The 20,185-nt window shown below is 37.3% G+C and overlaps 4 protein-coding genes across 6 annotated transcripts; 2 read left to right on the forward strand and 2 right to left on the reverse strand.

Annotated features, from left to right (window-relative positions):
- Positions 1–485: 485 nt before the first annotated feature.
- Positions 486–4,577, forward strand: LOC111803896 (glycosyltransferase BC10). Of its 2 annotated transcripts, XM_023688507.2 has the most exons (11): positions 486–637; positions 716–984; positions 1,074–1,190; positions 1,687–1,787; positions 1,892–1,963; positions 2,111–2,192; positions 2,512–2,592; positions 2,869–2,910; positions 3,105–3,164; positions 3,387–3,533; positions 3,888–4,577. In XM_023688507.2, exons 2-11 carry the CDS (start codon positions 724–726, stop codon positions 4,041–4,043), a joined length of 1,119 nt encoding a protein of 372 aa, XP_023544275.2. In that variant the 5' UTR covers positions 486–637; positions 716–723; the 3' UTR covers positions 4,044–4,577. The 2 variants fall into 2 exon arrangements, with proteins under 2 accessions (XP_023544275.2, XP_086983607.1); XM_087127481.1 differs by lacking the exon at positions 486–637 and having other exon boundaries at positions 644–984; positions 1,671–1,787.
- Positions 4,578–5,066: 489 nt separating this feature from the next.
- On the reverse strand, positions 5,067–10,877 carry LOC111803897 (Putative pyridoxal phosphate-dependent enzyme, YBL036C type). Of its 2 annotated transcripts, XM_023688508.2 has the most exons (7): positions 10,653–10,877; positions 10,404–10,470; positions 7,697–7,743; positions 6,721–6,808; positions 5,832–5,965; positions 5,613–5,711; positions 5,067–5,414 (listed from the first exon to the last, which is right to left on the reverse strand). In XM_023688508.2, exons 1-7 carry the CDS (start codon positions 10,875–10,877, stop codon positions 5,340–5,342), a joined length of 735 nt encoding a protein of 244 aa, XP_023544276.1. In that variant the 3' UTR covers positions 5,067–5,339. The 2 variants fall into 2 exon arrangements, with proteins under 2 accessions (XP_023544276.1, XP_086983608.1); XM_087127482.1 differs by having other exon boundaries at positions 5,613–5,965.
- On the reverse strand, positions 10,776–12,762 carry LOC111803898 (cytochrome b561 and DOMON domain-containing protein At5g47530). The gene is made up of 3 exons (XM_023688510.2): positions 12,542–12,762; positions 12,196–12,450; positions 10,776–12,119 (listed from the first exon to the last, which is right to left on the reverse strand). The coding sequence occupies exons 1-3, from the start codon at positions 12,716–12,718 to the stop codon at positions 11,835–11,837; spliced, it is 717 nt and encodes a 238-aa protein (XP_023544278.2). The 5' UTR covers positions 12,719–12,762; the 3' UTR covers positions 10,776–11,834.
- Positions 12,763–14,896: 2,134 nt separating this feature from the next.
- On the forward strand, positions 14,897–16,697 carry LOC111803899 (putative pectate lyase 2). The gene is made up of 4 exons (XM_023688511.2): positions 14,897–15,772; positions 15,860–15,963; positions 16,135–16,273; positions 16,380–16,697. Exons 1-4 carry the CDS (start codon positions 15,092–15,094, stop codon positions 16,599–16,601), a joined length of 1,146 nt encoding a protein of 381 aa, XP_023544279.2. The 5' UTR covers positions 14,897–15,091; the 3' UTR covers positions 16,602–16,697.
- The last annotated feature ends 3,488 nt before the right edge of the window (positions 16,698–20,185 follow it).

Raw genomic sequence — 20,185 nt, forward strand, 5'->3', positions numbered from 1 at the left:
TAATGAAAAGATTCATCAGTTAGTTGTTTCTTTTATCATTCTCGTGTTCTAAGTTAAGAATGTCTTTTGGGATGATGTTCTAAGTTAAGAATGTCCTTTGTGTTCTAAGATAAAAAAAATACTAATTTATAATTGTGACTTACATCCATATGTATATGTATGTATATATATATATATATATATATATATATATATATGTTACATGTATATGTTACATATGTATATATACATGTATGTATACATACATGTCATGTATATATAATATATACATATATTGAAAATAAAGTAACTAGTTATTAAATATGGATACTAAAATTGGATTCTTCAAAATTGATGGACTCGACCGAAATGATATTTTGCAACAGAAAATTTCAAGGGGCCCACAAGGCCTGGTAGCTTAGCTACGCGCTTCCCGCCACCCGCCCTGTGCTGGCACGGCCAGATAGTAGCCCAGATGGCCCATTGAACAAACTCAACCGTACGACGCCGTTTTGCCGTTGTTGTTTCATGAAATTCCCGAGATGTCTTCCAAAACACTCCAAGTTCCGTTCACATTTCGCCACCGCCATCCCCTCCCCTTTTCTCATGAGTTTTTGTTTATTAATCAGCTCCCCGGCGAAACCGCCACCTGTTCCATGTATTCCTTTCTCTCTCTTGTTTTGGTCTGGTATTCCTTTCCGATCCATTGCATGAAACTTCTTTTGTTCATTTGCAGGAAGAACAATGAAGAAGAAAGGTCCTCTAACGCCAGGGCGCAACCTTATCTGGTTCAGCTGGAAGCTTGTCATCACCTTCTCTCTTGCACTTTGCGTTTTCGCTCTTATTAGGCTTCATTCGTCTTCTCGGACCAACCTCGCCTCTGCCTCATTATCCCGTAGATTGCGCCCCCCTCCTGGTTCATTTTTGGGCCGCCCTAAGATTGCCTTCTTGTTTCTCACTCGTCGAAACCTCCCTCTTGATTTTCTTTGGGGAAGCTTCTTCCAGGTGTTTAAAAGATTCCACTCTCGCTAAAACTATCTTCGATTAGGCATTGTCTGTGAGTTGGGAAAATAATTTGCAATTTTCTATTCCAGAATGGCGACGTTGCGAACTTCTCGATTTACATTCACTCGGCGCCCGGATTTGTGTTCGATGAATCGACGACAAGGTCGCATTTCTTTTTTGGACGGCAATTGGAGAATAGCATTCAGGTAACATGATGTGTTCTTGTGAAATGAAGTTTTTATGTTTTTCCGTACCAATGCTTACCATCAAACTGGAGAATAATGGAAAATAGATGCCTTTTGGCTTGTTCTTTACCCTTTTGTGCGTGTGTGTGTGTGTGTGGAATTACTTAGAAGTATGAGGGATGAAGTCTTCAAAGTGGGATGTTCCCGTTGTATTAAATTGAGGAGCGTAGTAGGCTACTCTCCAATGTGTAGAAGCCTTAGTGCTCCAACAAGTCTAACCTTTATCAAGGTGAGAGAACAACTTATGTAAATACTTCACCCTAGCTAGTCAAAACTTGACAATGTCCTAGGACTATTGTTCTCAATAGGTAGATACTATAATCATGATGAAATTATCATTTACTCTCTGTTTTTAAATAGTGGGGTTGAATTCATGTTGAGGCATGTAATGTTTTGGATAATTTTTCAAGTTTTGATTTTTGGTAATTGGTTGCATTGAAGTGACGTTATGTTGCAGGTGGACTGGGGAAAGTCGAGTATGATTGCTGCAGAGAGGTTGTTACTTGAAGCAGCTCTTGAGGACACTGCAAATCAGAGATTTGTTCTTCTATCGGACAGGTGTTTTGGGATCACCACTGCCACTTTCCGTTGCTCTCTGAACATTTTAATCTATGAAGTTGAGGTGTACAACTTCCCTTAAGATTTGTCTTCTCATGCTGCAGTTGCGTTCCACTATACAACTTTAGCTATATATATAGCTATCTCATGGCCTCTCCCAGGAGTTTTGTGGACAGGTAGATGGAGGGCTTTGATTCTGAGGTGCCAAGCACTGATTCTTTGTTGGCCATTTGCTGCCAAAATTTAGATATTTGCCAAATTTTTATAGCTTCCGGAGTTAAATTTCTCTGTATTGAAATATATATTCTCATTTTTTCTTGTAGCTTTCTTGATGCAAAGGAGGGTCGCTATAACCCAAAAATGTCACCTGCTATAACTAAGGGCAAATGGAGGAAAGGGTCCCAGGTCATCCATCACAATAGTTTTTTCTTGGATCTTTTGCTTCGTTTATTTTTTGGTTTCTTTTCTTAGTTATCCAGATTCAACCATGAGACATAGGATTTGTGTCCATGTTTTGTGTTTCACTAGTCGGTATTTTCATCCCTAGCTGTTATGTTCTTTCACATACCCAAAGGAAAGAAGTATGCCTTATTTATTGCTTGATAAATTATTTTAGAGGTACTAGGCAATATTGTTTTCGCTGTCGTGGGTGTAGATGTTTGTTAGTTGAATTTTAAACAATGGTGATGTGTGCAATTATAATTGCTTTGTGGTTAAATTGCAGTGGATCAGTTTGATTCGTAGTCACGCAGAAGTAATTGTGGATGATGATATTATATTCCCAGTCTTTGGATTATTCTGCAAGGTATGTCTTTTGCAGAAAATTCCTTTTTCATTTGTCAACTATGATCCAAGTGCAGTTAACTATTTCTTCTGTGTGGAGACACTATCATTCGTTCACACACTGACACACATTACACATGAACACAATATATTGGTCACATTTTCCCCAAATGTATTATCTTTAAATTGAATGGCATACTGGAATCCACTTCCCTCAGCACATTCTTAAGATTTTTATGAAACAACATTCACTCTTTCTGGTATCGCTTATAAAGTTTATATTTATTCTAAACTACAGCGAAGGCCACCTGTGGATGCCAGCAAAGGAGCTATGAACATTGTAAGTGATCATTTGAGTATATGAAGATATTCAGTTCAACAATATGAATGTTATTACGAAATAGTTTATTCATTATTCTGGATGTTATCTTCTAAGATTGTTGGTGCTGCTATCAATATCAAATCTTTCCCACTAGAAATCAATCTTCCTTAATAAAAAATGCATCAATAACCTGGCCTAAATTCTGATTGTAGAAACTTCAAAAGCAGCACAACTGTATTCCAGATGAACACTATGTCCAGACATTGCTTGCTGTGAGTACATATTTGTCTTCTGAGGCCATGATATCTTATCCATCGCTATGGATCTCTCTCTCTCTCTCTCTCTCTCTCTCTCTCTCTCTCTCTCTCTCTCTCCATCTTGGGAGATGAGTTTATATAACCCTTTCCAGGCAGTTACTGTAAATTGTTGTCTGAAATAGTTTAGTTTACAGATAATTTACATTGTAACATTCTTTTCTTGTGTTTACTCTGTAGTTAAATGAACTTGAAGGTGAACTTGAACGAAGAACATTAACTTACACTCTATGGAATCAGTCAACCAATAATATGGAGAACAAGGGGTGGCATCCTATTACCTTTAACTATGCTAAGGCTGGACCAAGGCAGATCGAGGAAATAAAGGTTTGATTATATTGCATTATTTCTCTTTTTGTCTTCGTGTTTGTGTTTGTTTATTTAAGAGGGTGGGAGGGCGGGCGGATAAATGTGGTTTCTTGCAAAATTAAATGCTCTAGTTTTTATTTAATGCAATCAAGCTTTTTTTATTTTTTATTTTATTTTTACATTGTTTGTTGGACTGCTTGGCTTATAATGATTCAATGAGAATTGGTGTCTATTCTATGTCATTATCAACCATATTTGAGTAATTAGTGTATTGGTATATTTGTGGCATAAATTTGTTGCTCTGGGTTCCTTTTCTGAAATTATTCATTATCTAGTGTGTACTATGTTGGTTGACGTGTATTATTTTGACAGGGAATCAACCATGTCTACTATGAGACCGAATTCAGGACGGAATGGTGTCGAAATAATTCAACTTTTGTTCCTTGTTTTCTATTTGCCAGAAAATTTTCTCAGGGAGCTGCTATGCGATTATTAAGTGAGGGTGTTGCGAGTGACTTTGATGCCTAAGCATTATTATAGATCAAAAAGTTCAACTAAATTGAACTATCATTCATCGTAGTCAAGCAGTTAAGATATTAAATATTCTAGGAAGTTTCTAACTGTGATGTCTCCTGAAATTAGTAAAATCAGTGGAGGCGTGCATGGGTTAGATATTCTTGCTCTCCTGAAATGAGTAAAAAGAAAACCAGGTTTGATAGTTCAATCATATTTCACGGCACCTATATTTGTTCATCTAACTTAACATTGTTGGTTCATGTTTTCATCAACTGTGTCTTCAAATGAAAAAATTGATCGTTCAAGGAAGCCACTCTGTTCATGGTGCGTCCGCATTGTCAGTCCTTTGAGAAGAGGCTTCTGCAGAGCTGCCTTGTACATGTCAAAAAGATGGTTACCAATACTTATGATTTTGATGCTGATGTAATATAGACTCAACGTGTTGTTTATTTATTTTAAGGACTTCTATGCGGACATTATTGTTTGTATCAGCAAAAAGAATGTGATATTAATTGGACCTATCTACTGATATTCTTCCCTTGTTAATATTGCAGCTGTTAAGCAACTTCCTCAAACCATGCCTTTATGTGGAGGTTAATGTCATCCAGTGGTTCAAATCCTCGTAGGTCACCAAGCTTTATCTTCAAAAGAATAATGTGGAGAACAAATCAATTTAAAAAGTTTGGATTTTCTGGGTTCTATTTGTCAACATATGATTGGCTGGGCGGGTTAATATTATTTTAGTGAAGGGGATAGGATGGACGATCTCGACGTTGGATGGGTAAGCCCAGCTTGATCCATCAACGGACAAAATATATACATATTTTTCTGTAGTAGAAATAAATTTTAAAAGAACATACCCTTTTTAAAGCGTTCGTCATATTTTATTAAAAAAAAAAAAAATTACTTAATTAAAAAAAATTATGGGAGGAATGAAGCTTACGTATAATAAAATAGTGACAGCAAACTCGAAAATAAATAAATAAATAATAAAGTTGACAGCGATCAATGCGTGGTAATTTGCCAGTAAAAGCATACAGAAAATTATTTTAAAATCATTAATAAAAAAACCGTTTACAGTTAATCCAAAATTTCAGTAAGCGCAAACCTTCATTTGTCATCTGATGGCACAAAAGTGTGTCAACCTGAACATACAGCCATCACTTTACAGTATTCGGGAAGCTACTAATAACAGGAGTTGGATGCTTTCTTCAGTGATATTTTATTTAAAGATCGGTATATGTTAAGACAGATTATTTCATCAAAATGATTACCGAGGCAAGCTCAGAGATCTCTGGCATGCAAAATTCAGTTTTTCTTGGGATATTCCCTAGCCCCAAATATTGTAGATCCGACCCTCACATTTGTACTCCCCATTTCAACCTGCAAAACATGAAGGATAAGAGTTAGATTGTGTGATCGTTCTATAAAGTGTCCTGCCTATACAAGTTCTCTTGTTCTGTTTAAAAAATTGAGAAGCATTTTGTTCATTTAAAGAGAGCAACCAACTTTCTTAAGTTTACTTTAGGCCAAGTTTATAGGTATCCTCTTAAGGAGCATTATAATGATGAACATTCTTACAGCTTGTTCGAAGTCTGCTGACATGCCCATTGATAGCTCACATTGTTCTTCTGATATTTCAAGTGCTTTGCAAACCTCAGTCCTGCAGTGAGCCAATAACTGCAACCAATATATACCAATTGGTAAGAACATAAGGTGCCAACAAACTTGATAAGTTTCTCGTAACAGAGGAATGGTGGGCAAGGAGAGATTGAACTTTGGGGTGAAGGGTTTTATCACCTTGAAATTTTCCGGTGTGGATGTATAATCCAACATTCCAATCGTCATTAGCCCAGAAAACTGAAGATTTGGGCAGTTCAAGCTAACGTGTTTAGCAAGCTCCACACAACCAGAGGGCTCAACACCTGATTTTGCTGCACTTCAATACAGGAAAAACATTATTCGAAGGACGGCAACATTCTATGCTTAGTTCAGAAAAGAAAAAAAAAAAAAAAAAAAAAAAGAACTAACGCATAATCGATAACATCACCAGTCACCTTAAAGACGCACTATTAATCAACCTAACTTCAAAAAAAACGTCTCAATATCTGATGAAAAAACTTCAATCATACGATTAACAGTATACAAAACTGGACAACCTTCACCATTTTGAATTCTGATCTTGAAAATTCTAGAAAAAAGAAGGTTAAAGATCTGCTGTAAAGGAATCTTTATGTTTAAATAAATGTATGTTGAAATCAGATAGCATAAAGAAACTGAGGAACATAATTGTCTGTATTGCACGGCTTAAACGCTTGAGGTAGGATTATAGGGAATTTATACCGAGAAGTGGGGGTTCAAAAAGCAATATAATCATACTGCAAAAAAAATTTCATGACTAGGAGAACAGGGCAGCTGGACTCTAGGTGTCCAGAAGCGCTGGCATTTTTAACAAATTACTTTTAATGAATAAAGTACTTAAAAAGATAAATTAGAGCATGCTTCATGCAAACAATTAGAACACTGTTGCCTAATCCTGTAGATCAAAGACACTTTTGTTTGCGAAAAAAGTTTGCACCAAAATCTTGCAAATCAGATCTCTAAAATTGTATCATTAAACTGCAGTTAAGTGGTGGCGATCACTTTAAGATGGAGAAACTCGCAATCGTTAAAAGTAATAATAACATACATTCTTCTCCACTTGTATTCACTTGAATGAACACCTTAAGAGGCTTTCTCTCGATACTAGCAACCATCCGATCCAAGCGGTTTGCAATCTGAGAAAAGAGTTTAAGCAAATTGAAAAGAAAGTTATAGTGCAGCATAAAATAATAAAGTTAACCATTTGAATATATATATAAAAAAATAAAAGGAAAGCATAGTGTTAGGCATAATGATCCAATGAGACAAGAGAAGGCAGACGGGAATCCAAAACTGATGGAAAATAATCATTAAAAAAAATACAGATTTAAGACTTCTGGAGTATGGCCCCCATGTTAGTTGTTTCAGTTAGTAAAGCAGAATCACCGAGTTCAATTACCACTCAATGACAAATTCTTCATGTAACAGCCCAAGCCTAAGCCTAAGTCCACCGCTAGCATATATTGTCCTCTTTGGACTTTTTCTTCTTGGCTTCCCCTCAAAGTTTTGAAAACGCGTCTGCTATGGAAAGATTTCCACACCCTTATAAAGAATGTTTCGTTCTCCCCAACCAATATGGGATCTCACAATCCACCCCCTTCGGGACCAGCGTCCTCGCTGGCACTCGTTCCCTTCTCCAATCGATGTGGGACCCCCCAATCTACCCCCTTCAGAGCCCAGCACACCGCCTTGTGTCCACAGCCCTTCGGGGCTCAACCTCATCGCTGGCACATTGCCCGGTGTTTGGCTCTGATATCATTTGTAACAGCCCAAGCCCACCACTAGCAGATATTGTCCTCTTTGGGCTTTCCCTTTCGGGTTTTCCCTCAAGGTTTTTAAAGAGCGTCTCTATGGGAGAGGTTTCCACACCCTTATAAAGAATGCTGCTGAACCCAATGAAAGAGAAATAATCACCGCATAACTAAAATAAAATATTGGAAATTGATTTTAAGAACTTCCAATTTAACTTTGAGGTGAAGATGAGCTTCTATTCAAAGAACTCCAGATAACTATAAGAAGAGTACCTTCTCATCATCCACACTTTCTACAACTGCGAGGTTTGGGACGCCAGCTGTTTGGTTATTGCAAAAGTAACGGTTAGAAACGAAGGAACAAAAGCATATGAAAAGAAGCAATTAAAAAGGTCTTAAAGAAGCCATCTGCTGCTTAGATGAAATGCCACAATATAAAAATTTCTAGTTAACCAATTATCCAATTTAATTCTCCATGAGGTAAGAAAATGACCAAACTCAACGTCACATTTTATAAATTTTGAGTACAATTTGGCTGTGTATACACCATCGAGCTTAGGTTCTGAGTACAATTTGGTTGTCTATGAAATAGCCAATTCAAGGTCTAGTCCATAGGAGAAGTCAATGCTTTATTTACACCAAAACAGGCTATAATTAAATAAACTTAGTCAAACTGCACTTCATCTACAGCAAATTGAACAGCTCGAGCTTGACAAAATAAAGAAAATAGCAATAGGCCCCACTATCAGTTGTATAAAAGTTTGGATTTCTATGTTCAACTACTAGTTTTGTTTTTAGCAAAATTTTCATGGTTTAAGTTTTCAAAAATGATTTAGGACCTACACACGAGTACAATAATCATGGCTGCGTGAACACTTCTCCAATGCTGTGCACCGTGGTAGCATCCAATAAACAATCTACTGGCTGCAATTACATTCTTAGCTTCTCAAGATTGGATTTCTAAGTATAAAGCTCTAGGGTAGCTAGGCTGCAGAGGCTAGTGCCTGCTAATTTCATATGGATCCCTCCCTTCCGTGGAAAGTTGAAACTATTCTGCTATTGGAATCTAAGTGAAATGAAATTTTATCCACAAATCTTCCAAAGCTTCCCTTATGAAATGGACTCAAGAGTTTGGCCCAATGGAGCGACTCTCGGCTGAATTTTCAACATCCTTGAAAAGCCTATTTGATCATTTGAGTCCGGTAGATACTCACACAACATCTCCTATTCATAGATCCACCCCTCCTTTTATAGTTAATAATACGAAAATGCATTCATTTCCGGACCATGTGAATATGAAGCACATGGATATAAGTTATGCCTTGAAATCATCCTCTTAGGCTAGCCATTGATCATTGCTTTGGTAAGCTATTGTCATTGCTGAGATTCAATCTTTAGATGACTCGGAAGACTTGGAAGCTTCCTTGAACATCAGTTCCATGATGCACTCTTAAATAAGAGTTCTTGGGGCCAAATGTGCAGGTCTAAGTAGCTTTAGTGAGGGGATGAAAACACAAATTTCTTCAATGTGGTGAATAACAAAGATGTAGAACGTAAAAGAATTTTAAAAAAATTAAAAAATAACAGAACAATAGAAGTTAACTCCTAAAAGAGCATGTCATGAAGCCTCTCGATATTTGATTGAGAATGGACAACCCAAGAGAAAAAGAACAGCCTCAAGGAGTATTACAAACAATGCCCTCAGAACTGTACTTATGACTTTAGTAGTGGATTATCTTAGCACACCTCTCTAAATGTCTTGATTTGGGCTTACCTATATTCTTCAAGGTGAAAAATTAGAACCTCTTCTTCATGTTATATTCAACAGTAAAAGGTTCTCCTTGAGTCAAATTTGCAATGTTGATTTCCCTAATGGATCTTGACTGCAGGAGGAATCTAAGTGACATGGAAGCCCCAGAATAGATTTACATCATGTATCTGCTACAAATATCTGCCCTAGTTCTGAACAAGATAAGCGCCTTTGGCTTGGCAACCACACATGTAGTTTACTTGTAAACTGAAATCGAAGGATGTCTTCAATAACTCCCATGTTCTTGACCAGGACCTTTTTAGTCGATTTAGAAGGGGCTCTTATCCAAGAAAGGTGAAATAGTACTCAAGATGTACAAACTAGTTATGAAGTTCATAAAAGAAAAACCTCATTAGCTGTGTATTTCATAGTTAATGAATTATGTGCAAAACCACTAAACAACACCAAAAACCACCATCTTTGTTTGCAGCACATCCTCTTGAAGCTGAACCTAAAATGTATGGTTCAGTTTCATCCAAGATTTTTGTGGACGTGAGAATTTTGGAAAGGAAGAAAAATTGTTTTATCTTTTCTGTGATTATCTTTTCGAAGCCTCAACTTGGTACAGTTTGTTCTAACCTTTATGTAACTATGACTTATCAAGTCTTTGTACTTGGAAAATTCCTTTTGCAATTTCAATAGCATGGGTTGAGGCTCTCCTCCCTTCTTCTATAATTATGAAAAATTTCATTTCCTCAACGACATCATTTCTAATTCCCCCCACCATCCCAAAAGACCACTCATTCTATAGCATAGGATTCCACTGAAGGCCTGATGCAGATTTTCTCAGATTTTCAATTTTGATTGTTGAAGCAAGTCTGATGCTTGATATTCTTTCTATTGGCCTCTATAATGGCTAGCATGAAGTAGCCGAAATTAACAATTTTGCAAGCTTATTGGAGCTACCAGCATCATTTGTCCAGCCCAGCATTAATTTGCTGTGTTGGTTAATTGGTTTCATTCAGCTGCTTAGTTTATAGTCAGGCTGACATGTATTTAGATAGCTTCACTGATTTACTGATATGACCACAACACAATATTCTTGTGAGATTATAGAGTAAGTTGAATCGTATATTCGTATCATGAGCAAGTTTATGTAAAGAAGTTTCTAAAAAGATTGCCTCCAGACTGCACGAAAAATAATTGCTAGAAAAAGAAATTTGATCGTACTCAGAAGTGGCTTCACTTTGTTGCTCTGCAAATTCCCTATGAAATGCCATTCGATATCCTCCGGAAGCTGCAATTTCAATGATCGTCAGAGTTAATTAGTTCAAGTCCGAATCATCGATATTGAAATGTTTCCAAAATTCCACTAATTCTAACAGAATTAAAAGCCGAAACTCGATAGCCAAATATGGAATCCGGAGGAGAGTGACGAGAGAGAGAGAGAGAGAGAGAGAGAGAGAGAGAGAGAGAGACCTGAGGAGCTTTTTCAACGATTTCCTGAACGTAATTCTCGCCAAAGCATCGGTGGCCAGCATCGTAAACCTGACGAATGACGGACACCGGCTTGGTCTTGCTAACAGCTACGACTCGGATATGCTGAGGCCCACGACCGGACCGTTCGGCGGCTTGCTGTACTCGCTCAAGCACGGACCTGAGCGCCGCCGACGCGGGGCAGTCCATAGCGGCACAGGAGGCCATGTCCACACCAGAATCTTCCTGCTCCAGATTGTTCTTTACTCGAAGAGTACCAAATGGGGAAGCTTCGAGTTATCGGGCGTTCCAGTCGAAAAATCGAGACTAGAAGGCAACGCCGCCAAACGACGTCGTCGCAAAGATTCCTTCCTCAATCCCATCGCTATCCACAATTCTCATATCTTTCATTTTTCATAATTTAAAATTAAATAAATATACTTAATTAGAAAAAAATAAAAATATATATTTAGAATTTTTTCATTTGTTTGAAAATTACTGCAATATATTTAAAAGTCATCACTAGCAAATATGGTCTCATCACTTATCATCATTACCCTCGCAATTTTAAAACGTATCTATAGTGAGATTTTACATCAGTGGTTAGAGAGAAAAAACGAAACATTTTTTATATGGGTGTGGAAACCTCTTTTTAACAGACGCGTTTTAAAACCTAAGACTAACATCAATGCTTAACGGGCCAAATTGGACAATATCCGTTAGCATGAACTTGAATTACTATAACTAACAATATCTGTTAGTAGTGGGCAACCGTACCCTCTAAACTCTATACTCTATCAGACTATTCTATGTTAGATGAAATTCTTCCGGATAAGAGCTTTTAGAATTTGAATCAAACGGTGCCCTTATCTTTGAAAGGAGTCTCTCATGTTGCGTTGGTCCGATAGAAGCGGAAGCCTTCTATAATAAATAGTAGAACACACTAATTTGTTGATTTAAGCCATAAGGGAAGGCATGTTCTTGGATTTAAAGAAAACCATTAAACAAATAAATAAAAGGAAACAGTTAATTTGTTGTAGTGGAGGGGGGAGAGGAGGAGGAGGAGGAGGAGGAGGAGGAGGAGGAGGAGGAGGAGGAGGAGGAGGAGGAGGAGGAGGAGGAGGAGGAGGAGGAGGAGGAGGAGGAGGAGGAGGAGGAGGAGGAGGAGGAGGAGGAGGAGCTTAATCAAGTAGTGGGAGAATACATATTGGCATTTAATTTCATGGCCTGTTTGAAGCGTTTAAGCTTGATGTATCTGTAAACCTCCAAACCAGCCGCCACAACGCCAAGAGCCAATAGTATTCCAACGTAAGTCCATCGCCACTTCTTTGGGTGGCGCTGGGCATTGATACCTTCAAATATGTCCGCTATTATGAGTGCCAATATCACATACCCCATGCCACGGTGCCACATTTCCCACCTCCCCCGCCTTCCGCTCTCCTTCTTCTGTTGCACGCATATCCCACAAATCTGCCAACTCTTCCGGACAGTGTTAATAAACAATTATGAGTTTATAATCCAATTTAGAGTTTGTAGGGAAACTAACTTGGATGGCTGTGAGGAGGATGACTAGAATGCCGAGGACTAGGAATGGGACGTGAGACCGGTTTGAAGAGTTAATGAGCGACACGCCGAAGCCCCATCCGACAGTGCCCATAATGTAACCGCATGTTTGGCACACAGCATGAGCGGAATACCATCGGTCGCATTTCAATGGGAATTCCTCCCTGAAGTATCTAGCAATTACAATCCCAATGGGTATCAAAGTTCCCCATCCAATGATATTCAGAACCCCGTGAACCTGTCTTCTCTCACCATTAGTTTTTTTTTTTTTTTTTTTTTTTTAATTATTACCTTAATTAAAAGAAGAAGAAAAATGGTTGAATTCTTACGTGTCTTAAAAGAGTGGAGTATCCCAAACCAGGGCTCTTCCATATTTTTGGTGCTGATGTTACTTTGGTATCTGGGGTGTGGTGGCCGGAGGTGGTGTTTCCCTGTTGCGCCGCCGTGGAATCAGAGAGAGCAAAAACTAGGCTCAGAATTAGGAAGAACTGGAAACGAGAACCCATTCTCAAGCTTCTTTCTCTCTCTTTCTCATATGCACCCAAACCAAAGTTGGTTAAATAAAGCTACAAACTCAAACAGAAATTGGCAGGAGCCCCTATGGGCTGAGTCTTACCTACTCTATCATGGGTTTATAAGTAAATGAATACATCTTCATTCATATGATGCCTTTTGGAAAGCACAAAGCAAAGTCACGACAGCTTATGTTTAAAGTGGACAATATTATACCATTGTGAAGAGTCGTGATTCCTATAACGTATACTTTATTAATCAAGTTTGTGATTGATTTAATTTGGTAAAGAATTACACGCCAAATTTGGAATAACTTTTGATTAAATAATGCTCTCATAAAATCTTTTTTTTTTTTTTTTTTTTTTTTTTAATCATGATTTTGCAGCAGAGAATATGTGCTTTTCTTTGAGAGGTAGAAGCAGGTTTTTCATATTTTAGGGAACAATGGGAATCGATGATCTGAAATGAACATATGAATAATATATTTTTGTTCTTTTAGGGTTCCTTTTTTGGTAGCAGTTCCACATAAGCTGCCTAAGAGATGTTAACATTACAAGGTTTGCTTTTTTCCCTTTTTTATTTTATTTTATTTTTTCTTCATTCCATGCCTTTTACTTTACTCCACATTTTCATTTTGGTCGTAAAGAAAAGGTGTTCCATATCAATGTTTCAGTCTCCATCCACCCAATTTTTCTGATGTTTTTCTTTATACATGCACACATTTATTTGATTTCTTTTCATTTTTAAATCCGCTAACTCATACTTCATAATACCCACTTTTCGACTCTATATGTTGCTTATAATGCTCGAGTATCACAAACAATCGAATGATAAGGTAAGTTACTATTATCGTTTAAATACATGTTTGCAAGTGATTTTAGTACTAAATAATTTGTTTAAAATGGAAATGTTGCGTTGGTAAATCATATATGAACTTGCAACTTATCGTGATTCTGTAACGACCCAGATCCACCGCTAGCAGATATTATCCTCTTTGAGCTTTTCCTTTCGGGCTTCCCCTCAAGGCTTTAAAACGCGTCTACTAGGGGAAGGTTTCCACACCCTTATAAATGGTGGTTTGTTCTCCTCCCCAACCAATGTGGGACATCACAATCCACCCCCTTTGGGACCAGCGTCCTCGCTGACACTCTTTCCTTCCTCCAATTGATGTGGGGCCGCCCCCAAATCCACCCCTCTTTGGGGCCCAGCGTCCTTACTGGCACACCGCCTCATGTCTACCCCCCTTCGGAGAACAGCGAGAAGGCTGACACATCATCTGGTGTCTGGCTCTGATACTATTTGTAACGACCTAGATCCACCGCTAGCAGATATTGTCCTATTTGGGACAATATCATACCATTGTGGAGAGTCATGATTCCTAACATGGTATCAGAGTCATGCCCTAAACTTAATCATGTCAATTGAATCCTCAAATATCGAACAAAGAATTGTGGGCCTCGAAGATGTAGTCAAAAGTAACTAAAGTGTCAAACAAATGGTGTACTTTGTTCGATGGCTTCAGAGAAAGTAGTCGAGCCTCGATTAAGAGGAGGCTATTCGAGAGCTCCATAAGCCTCAAGGGAGGCTTATAGTATACTTTGTTCGAGGGGAGGATTATTGGGAGTCTATCCCACATTTGTTAATTTAGTGGAAGACCGTGAGTTTATAAATGAGGAATATTATCTCCATTGGGACGAGGCCTTTTAGGTAAGTCCAAAGCAAAGCCACAGAACTTATACTCAAGGTGGATAATATCATACTCGTAGAGAATCTAGATTTCTAACAGATTCATGGATATCAACTTTGAGAGACTTGTTATAAACTCAAAATTTTTAGGAAGCAAAGATGGGTAACGAAGAAAATAATTTCGAGGAGAACTATTCTCATGCTAAATTGAAGTTCAAAATATAATAACACATTCAAAATATATTATCATACACAAAATAAAATAAAATAAAATAAGAAATTATAATATTAATATAGAATCTATGATATAAATTAATAATATGATTTGATGACGTGTGAATCACAAGAACTCCCAAGAACATAAAAATGATGTATAGATAATATATAAACATAATTCCACTTGATCATTTGAGTATTATTTATCAAAACCCTCTGAATTAATATTTAAAAAAAAAAAAAAAAACAATCAAATTATCTCGTGCAAGCACGTTTCAATTGTATAAGCAACAAGGTGGTGAAAGTGTAACCACGTTTCACCATAAAACACACCCAAATCGCTACCAAAATCTCTGGGCTAATACCTCAATATCAATATCAACATCAATATCGTGTGTTCCACAAATTAAACTCACCAACTTTCCCTATAATTCACTCCCATTTCTGCAACAAAACTCCCATCCATGGCTTCCCCATTGTTATCCCTCTTCTTCCTCGCCACAATTCTCCGCCTCCCTTCACCGTCCACGGCCTACTCCAACAGCTACACCAAACTAGCCCTCAATCCCATTGACGCATGCTGGAGGACCAACCCCAACTGGGCGGCCAACCGCCGCGCCCTGGCAGACTGCGCCGTCGGGTTTGGCACTGACGCATTGGGAGGCAAATTCGGGTCAATCTACGTGGTCATAGACCCGTCGGACGACCCGGAATACCCGAAGCCCGGAACGCTGCGTTTTGGGGTGATCCAAGAGGAGCCATTATGGATTGTATTCGCAAGAGATATGGTGATTACTCTGGAAAGAGAGCTGATGGTGAACAGCTTCAAGACCATTGACGGGCGAGGGGCTAAAGTGGAAATTGGCAATGGGCCATGCATTACCATCCAAAACGTGAGCCATGTCATAATCCACGGCATCACCATCCGTGACTGTAAGCCGGCCAAGCCTGGGCGCGTGAGGAGCTCACTCACCCATTGTGGAGACCGCCAACAGTCCGATGGTGACGCCATTTCTGTATTCAGTTCTTCCCATATTTGGATCGACCATTGCTCCTTGGCTAGCTGCACTGACGGCCTCATTGACGTCATCCACGCTTCCACTGCCGTCACCATCTCCAATAATTACTTCTCTCAACATGATAAAGTAGGCTCCTCAAAATTAATTATTTTAATTATACCCTAAATTTTTTTTTTGATTTAGAACTAAATAATTAATTAATGTTGTGGTTAGGTGATCCTTCTCGGACACAACGATGAATTTACCGCTGATCGAATTATGAGAGTGACCGTAGCCTTCAATCGTTTCGGCGATGGGCTTGTTCAAAGAATGCCAAGGTAATTAAATCAAAAGAATCAAAAGAAAGAATCTCAATAGTATGATATTGTCCACTTCCAACATAAGTTCTCATGACTTTGCTTTGGAGAGACGTATTCTTTTATTTATAAATTTATGATTATTCTCTAAATTAGTTAATGTGGGACCACCATTCTCTGATAAATTTGAAGGGTGAGATTTGGGTATGCCCACGTGGCCAATAATTGGTACCATAAGTGGGAAATGTACGCTGTGGGTGGCAGTGCAGATCCAAAAATCTTCAGCCAAGGAAACTACTTTGATGCTCCTGATGATTCATCCTCAAAGCAGGTAAATTAATTAGTATGATTGAATACAGTTTTGATCTCTCGACGACGATTACGATTACGATTATGATAACGAGATCGGATTTGTGGGGGTTAAATGTATGTTGTAGGTTACAAAGAGAGAGGTTTATGTGAATGGATGGAAGAAGTGGAAATGGAGGTCTTCAAATGATGTGTTTGTGAATGGGGCTTATTTTATCCCATCTGGGTGGGGGTCTTGTACGCCTATCTACACTCGAGATCAAGCTTTTCCTGTGGCTCATGGCTCTTTGGCTCCTCTTTTGACTGATACCGCTGGCGCTTTGAGTTGTGTTGTTGGTAAAGCTTGTTGATTTATACACTTCCAATTATGAGATATGATCACATTTTTTTAATTCCCACCAACTTTATGTTGTTTTCGGTGTTCAAATATTCACTATTGTAACAAAGGAGTTCCATAGTAATATAATATTGTTCATGGTAAGTATAAACTCCAGTAGTTTTGTTTTTTGTTTCTTCAAAATGCTTTCACATTAATGGATATAATATTCCTTACTTATAAACGCATGATCAATCGTTTAGCTGCTTACAAAACACACTCCACAGCAAAATGGAGTTGCAGAAAGGAAGAAGGGCAAAACTTGTTGAAGCATGATGCATGCGCAGTTTTTAAAAAAAGAAACCCCAAGCACAATTAACTTTTCGTTACCAACATTGAAAAGTCTTTGGCTAACTCAACCATAAATTTTCTTACTTGTTCAATTTCCCTTAATTAGTCAATATGAGACTCTCCCAACAATTCTTAACAACCCTCCACTCCAATAGAGTACGTCATATAGCCTCCCATGAGGTGTATGTAGCCCTCAAACAGTCTCCGCTTAATCTAGGCTTGACTCCTTACTCCAAAACCCTAGAACAAAGTACATCATTCGTTCGACACTTGAGTCACTTTTAACTACACCTTCGAGACTGACAACTTTTTTGTCATGATACTTGAAGATTCTACTAACATAACTAAGTAAAAAGTATGACTCTGATACCATGTTAGATATGACCCACAATCGAAATAGGTCGAAAGAAGTAAAAGAAGCCAATGAACAACTGAAGGAATCTCTTATTATCCTTGAATTTCATAGTTGATTTGATTCTCCTTCCTCTCTTGGTTAAACTCTATCCATGATTATGATTATTGTTATTAATGCTTTGGTGTATCCATTCACACTCAATACCGAAGAGACGTCGAAATTCCTTGCCTTATATTTTATATAAGGTGGCCCACAAAAGCCCAAAATCCGACTAAAATTGGTCCATTTCCATTATGTGATAGAGCCCGTTCCCATGCTTGACGGCACGACATGGACATGCCCTACAGAAAAACAAAACACAGGACTACATGTCGGAGGTTAGGCAAAGGGCAAGCCGAGAGAGAAAAAGCTACATGCCGTCCAGAGGAGCTGAGATCAATAGGGTACAACTAGCCGGTCTCCAGTTTTGGTGAACAAACCCAGAAAAGAAACTTGCTGAAACCGCGATCTGAGCATACGGTTTAGAACCCAGACCTGATGATAAGAGGGGGAAGGGCCCATCGTATCCGCATAAAAAGGCATGGATTTGAAATCAAAGTAGAGTATAGGCTTTAACTTGTTTTTGACTAAAAGGAGTAGACGAGTGTTCAAAGTTCACGTTCTGATCGCTACACATATCTGCCCAAATCTTGGAACAAATTTAAATGCATAATCATAATGTCAAATCTAATCAAATTCAAACCCACCCATATTATATATCTATATTATAATTCCCAAAAAGAGTTAAAATGTGAAAATGAGAATTATTGTGTGAATTAGCTGAGAAAGGAAGGAAGCTAATAAATTAGTATATGTGGAAGAAAAAGATGACCAAAAAGCTGGCAGCAGAAGGAATGAAACCCTAGGTAAACTAAAAATAATTAATAATAATCAAATCAAATCAAATCAAATGGGGTTTGCTAGCTGTTTTGATTGACAATGATTGGTTTTCATTTTCATTTTTTTTTTTTTTTTTAAATTATTTATTTTGTCGGTCCTCCTTAGGGGTTTGAATTACCAGACAAATTTGTTTCAGCCCTATTTAAAATAATTACACGCTAAGCTAAACAAGTTTAGTATCTTAATCAAAAACAAGATTTTAATTACTAAACTTACGTGCCAAAATACGCAATCGAAGCCGTTCACCGTAGCGGCTTTGGTTTGAATCCTGGCTGTCCAAACCTAACCGGGGCAAATTTTCTACGTCAATGAAGTAAGCCACGTGGGAAGTATCCAATGGTCAACGTAAATCCCAGTCAACTTCTGTCCTTTTCTCTTTGCTTTGAAATTAAAATTACTTCTTTATTGCCTACGCTTACGTCCTACACCTTTCTTTAATATTTTTTTCCTTCTTAAGATGTTAAAATAGGGTCCAACCATTATTTCAATAAAATAAATAAATTATCACATTTTTCCGAATGAAAGTACATAAGCTCTCGTGTCTTTGTTTTGGACTTCCTCAAATACCTCGTACCAATGAAGATGTATTTCTTTACTTATAAATCCATGATCATTCCGTAAATTAACCAATGTGGGACTCACTCTCAACGTGCGAAATTGAAACTCTATTACTGCATTTATTAAAGTTTAAGATTTAATTTGATTTTTTTGTCTTTACCTAAAATGATGATTTTTCCTTTTTTTTAAAAAAAAATAATAATTTGTAACCAGCGTGCTCAGAATTAAATGTAAGAAGAAAATATTAATTTAAAATGGAATAATAATAAAAGTGAGAAAAATAGCTACAAATGTGAACTGAAAGGAGGGAATAAATAGAAAAATCTTTTTTAAATTTTATTTATTTATTTATTTATTTATGAATGAGAACTTCTGCTGACTGCTATTGTTGACTAATCTTTCTTTAAAAAAATATTTAAAATCCAACGGTGATTTGGACTTTTATCCAATAATTATCCTCAACGTTATCGATCACGTTAGATAGTGATAAATCCAAACCTTTCATTTTTTTTTTTTTTAATTTTCAATTAAATATTTTTAAAAAAATAAAAATTAAGTTTGTTATACGCGCCCCATCACCCTCTCAAACCTAATCTAATTGGGATTAATTTCCATAACCCTAATTTTTCAACCGTGGTGATTAAATTATAATTAATGCTACATCACCTATTTCCACCCTTTTCTTAATTTTATTTATTCTCTTCTTGGATTTTTCTTCCTCTCATAATAAATTAATAGGTCTTTCCTTTTCTCTTCTTTTTTAATTTTATATAAAAAAAAATGTTGATTAATTTAAAAGGGTACTTTAGACGAGGAACTTCATGTGTACCCTGTAGTCATAAACTTAGACATCTTATTTTTTGGGTGTCCTGTTCTGAAACATTATTCCCTAATCTCATCTTCTAATATTGGATGCATTCATTTGATTTTTGTTAATTAATTTAAGTTGGAATTGAGTTGAAAAAATAAATATTTTTGTTATGAAAGTAGGAATAAGAGGAAAAAGTGAGATTTAGTTCAATATCTTTGATCTGAATTAATTATACTTATTGACGTAAATAATACAAACTTAGACTATGCTTTTACAACTATATTTTAAATATTATTTATGGATCGAAGTGATGCAACTTTTAAAAAGTGGGTTGGAAAGCAAAAGCCATGATCCATAATACAAAGAATAATGAAGAGAATTCATTAATAGTTAAGAATGAAAGATTTTGAACACGTTTTCAATTCTAAAATTTACCTTTTGTATTATGAAAGGAATCTGATGCCAAATCGGTCCCTTTTTCGCCTTTTTATTTATGCTTTCTCCCTTTCCTTGCCGAACTTCACGACCAGCCGCCAGCCGGTCGCCACCACATTGCATGCATGGGAAACAAGAGAAGTACACAAATTTTCCACCATTTTCATAA

Source organism: Cucurbita pepo, chromosome 10 (genome assembly GCF_057944985.1).
Source record: "Cucurbita pepo subsp. pepo isolate OVF chromosome 10, ASM5794498v1, whole genome shotgun sequence".
Classification (NCBI taxonomy): domain Eukaryota; kingdom Viridiplantae; phylum Streptophyta; class Magnoliopsida; order Cucurbitales; family Cucurbitaceae; genus Cucurbita; species Cucurbita pepo.

Bases quoted from the DNA above. Each gene is read 5' to 3' on its own strand.
- LOC111803896 (XM_023688507.2), top strand. From the start codon at position 724: ATGAAGAAGAAAGGTCCTCTAACGCCAGGGCGCAACCTTATCTGGTTC. The intron at 985-1,073 runs GTGTTTAAAAGA...TTTCTATTCCAG, and splicing joins TTTGGGGAAGCTTCTTCCAG to AATGGCGACGTTGCGAACTT. The intron at 1,191-1,686 runs GTAACATGATGT...GTTATGTTGCAG, and splicing joins AATTGGAGAATAGCATTCAG to GTGGACTGGGGAAAGTCGAG.
- LOC111803897 (XM_087127482.1), bottom strand. From the start codon at position 10,877: ATGGCCTCCTGTGCCGCTATGGACTGCCCCGCGTCGGCGGCGCTCAGG. The intron at 6,809-7,696 runs GTACTCTTCTTA...CTCTTTTCTCAG, and splicing joins AAAGTGTGGATGATGAGAAG to ATTGCAAACCGCTTGGATCG. The intron at 5,966-6,720 runs GTATGTTATTAT...ATTGAAGTGCAG, and splicing joins GAATACAAGTGGAGAAGAAT to CAAAATCAGGTGTTGAGCCC.
- LOC111803898 (XM_023688510.2), bottom strand. From the start codon at position 12,718: ATGGGTTCTCGTTTCCAGTTCTTCCTAATTCTGAGCCTAGTTTTTGCT. The intron at 12,451-12,541 runs GTAAGAATTCAA...GAGAGAAGACAG, and splicing joins ACTCCACTCTTTTAAGACAC to GTTCACGGGGTTCTGAATAT. The intron at 12,120-12,195 runs GTTAGTTTCCCT...AAGAGTTGGCAG, and splicing joins TCCTCCTCACAGCCATCCAA to ATTTGTGGGATATGCGTGCA.
- LOC111803899 (XM_023688511.2), top strand. From the start codon at position 15,092: ATGGCTTCCCCATTGTTATCCCTCTTCTTCCTCGCCACAATTCTCCGC. The intron at 15,773-15,859 runs GTAGGCTCCTCA...TGTTGTGGTTAG, and splicing joins ACTTCTCTCAACATGATAAA to GTGATCCTTCTCGGACACAA. The intron at 16,274-16,379 runs GTAAATTAATTA...TGTATGTTGTAG, and splicing joins ATGATTCATCCTCAAAGCAG to GTTACAAAGAGAGAGGTTTA.